The 2,500-nt window shown below is 33.9% G+C and overlaps 1 protein-coding gene across 1 annotated transcript in view; it reads right to left on the bottom strand.

Moving 5' to 3' along the window:
* LOC125028948 (activating signal cointegrator 1 complex subunit 1-like) overlaps positions 1-2,500 on the bottom strand; it is a 6,335-nt gene that overhangs the window by 2,439 nt on the left and 1,396 nt on the right. The window contains exons 3-6 of the mRNA XM_047618597.1: positions 2,296-2,405; positions 1,156-1,307; positions 623-786; positions 90-256 (exon numbers count right to left, since the gene is read on the bottom strand). Coding sequence (XP_047474553.1) covers positions 90-256; positions 623-786; positions 1,156-1,307; positions 2,296-2,405 — 593 coding nt within the window. The remainder of the gene's footprint in view (positions 1-89; positions 257-622; positions 787-1,155; positions 1,308-2,295; positions 2,406-2,500) is intronic.

Genomic DNA, 2,500 nt, shown 5'->3' with positions numbered 1-2,500 from the left:
TCCTGATAGTTCCGACAGATACCTTCATCCTTCTCTACTTGAAGTCCTAAAATAAAAGCCAAATATTTTACAAAAGCATGAAATCTTACCAGCCTTAACAAATTCATCAACCAGAGAGTCTGCTATAGTTTGGAGAGAATGCGACCAGCTCAGTGCATTTACTTGGCCATATAATACATCCACTTCACCTGGGTCGTCGTTCATGTATTCAATTCCTTTCATTTCTAAGCGTAGTTTTTCTCCAGCTAAAAGTCGTCTGCAATTTCAAACACTTGATAATGCTTGGTCTTCTTGAGAAAATTTTGATACATTTTTCTTTGACAATAAACTGAAATTATTGTTTATTCATCCCTTGCATGAATAACGAGTTACCATTTACACTAAAACCATATTAAAAAACTCATTCCTCTCTTTCTTCTTTCTATTTTTTTAGTCTAATAGGCTAAAAAAAATACAATACTACAATACAGCATTTCAGTTTGAAACTTATATTAAAAAATCTAATTCTATTGTCAATGTGCTAAATAAACTTCATATTCTGTTAAAGAATGAGCAACATCATAACTTCAAGCAGAATGTTAAGGGAATCCCTCTTAAGCATCAAAAACACTGCAATACCAACTTTAAGACATTTTCAGGACACATATTGAGAGTTTCAACAGCCTGACGTCGTTCCCGGTCATCAGCAAGCACCATCACACATAACGTTAAATGAAGCTTATTTGGATCCTGGAATATTGATTCATCGACACCTCTGCTTTCCCCACATTTCTCAAGGACTCCTTTCTGTCAGAGTTAAAATAAAATTAAAAAAAAGTACGTTTAAAAAATGTATATCACATTCTCAAATCTATAAGTATGTGAGAATTGAAATTGAAATTTTAATGAAGATTTTGACTAGTATTTGCCTGAAGTACTGGAACTATGATAGCATTGTACACGTACATCATATGGTACATGGAGGTACATAATCATGAAAATATTTATATAAATGTAATATAAGCTTTCTACAGAACTCATCTAAAACCAAAACAGTTACCTTGAAACTTAGAAACAAACATCCATTACCACACATACAAAAAAATAAACACATACATATAGAAAGTCACAAAAAAACAGAGCAGACACATTTAAAAATATGTATCATTTTCTTACCTTAAATTCCAAGAACTTCTCTTGAATATTCGGCTTGTTAAAAGGTATTGACAGGAAATGTGTAAACGGTTGTTTCTTCCGAGCCTGATCCACCAGTAATTCGACTTTCATTCGCGCCTGACGCACGGTCTTCATGTCCTTCCCGACCACCACTAGTTGTGAGTAAATGAAAAAAATCTTATCACAATAAATTCCAAGTAAACAAAATTCAGAATCAGGTCTTGTCCAGTGTCCATGACATAAGAAATCAAGGTCTATAGAAAATGAACCCAATACTGACGGGCATGGCTTGTATGTACATGCCATGCCCACTGTGAGTTTACTTTATCAATTGTTTTTATATATAGATGGCTACACTTGTACTAAGTCACTAATGAGCCAATTGCGAGTACTGCCTGTCTCGCCCATTTACCCTTTTGCTTGATTTAAAATATTCTACAATATCTTATCTTGCTTTAACCAATGTTTACAACATTATAGTAATTATAATCTCTATAACAAAAATAACAGCACCAATATTCATAGCATTTTTTAAAAATATGTTTTTCCCGCCAATTCAAGAAAAGGTGAAGTTAGGTAAGGTCGCAAAGTCTACTAATTGACTCCTTTGTGGCTAAGCCCTAGCAGAGCCATCCATGTGCAAAGACATTTCACAAAAATATGAAAAATGAGCACAGTGTCTTCCCCAGTCGCATGTGGTTAAGTTCAATCACCCTTAGCTAACTGATGTTGGGACTCCATACATATATGTACTGTCCACTGTGATTTTATTCCATTTATTTAGTTTACACATAGATGGCTCCAGAGAAGCAAAGTCAGCAAAGAGCCAATAACTATGCTTATCAGATCTCACTTAACAATGTTATATTGACAGTAATGTTAACAGCAATAATAACATTACTGAAAATATCAATAACAGTATATGAAATTAAACTTTTTCCCATAAGAATGGAAGGAATGGGGTAAAACAGATGAGATCAGGTAGACCTAGTGACTGACTCCTTGCTGACTAAACACTTATGAAGCTCATCGGTAAACAAAATTGCTAAAACAAAACTACAGCGAACTGCGCATACACCAGCCATCAAGGGGTTATTAGAGCACAGTACCCGTTCCCTTTTTCATATGCTGATCACTTACCGATATCTCCAACTTGTCCTTTTCCGGGTATATGAATATTCGTGTATGTATCTAATTCAATTCTTTTCTTTGTAGCTCCTTTTGCTCCAATGATGTATGAAAAATATGTGCTGCAATGAAATAAAAATTTATTAGAGCATATACATAAAACTGATTTACATACATTTACTGTTGATGTCCATTAATTATACGATATATAAATTTT

Source organism: Penaeus chinensis, chromosome 9, assembly GCF_019202785.1.
Source record: "Penaeus chinensis breed Huanghai No. 1 chromosome 9, ASM1920278v2, whole genome shotgun sequence".
Taxonomy (NCBI): Eukaryota; Metazoa; Arthropoda; class Malacostraca; order Decapoda; family Penaeidae; genus Penaeus; species Penaeus chinensis.
The sequence above is the reverse complement of the archived record's forward strand: the minus strand, read 5'-3'. Positions and strand labels throughout refer to the sequence as shown.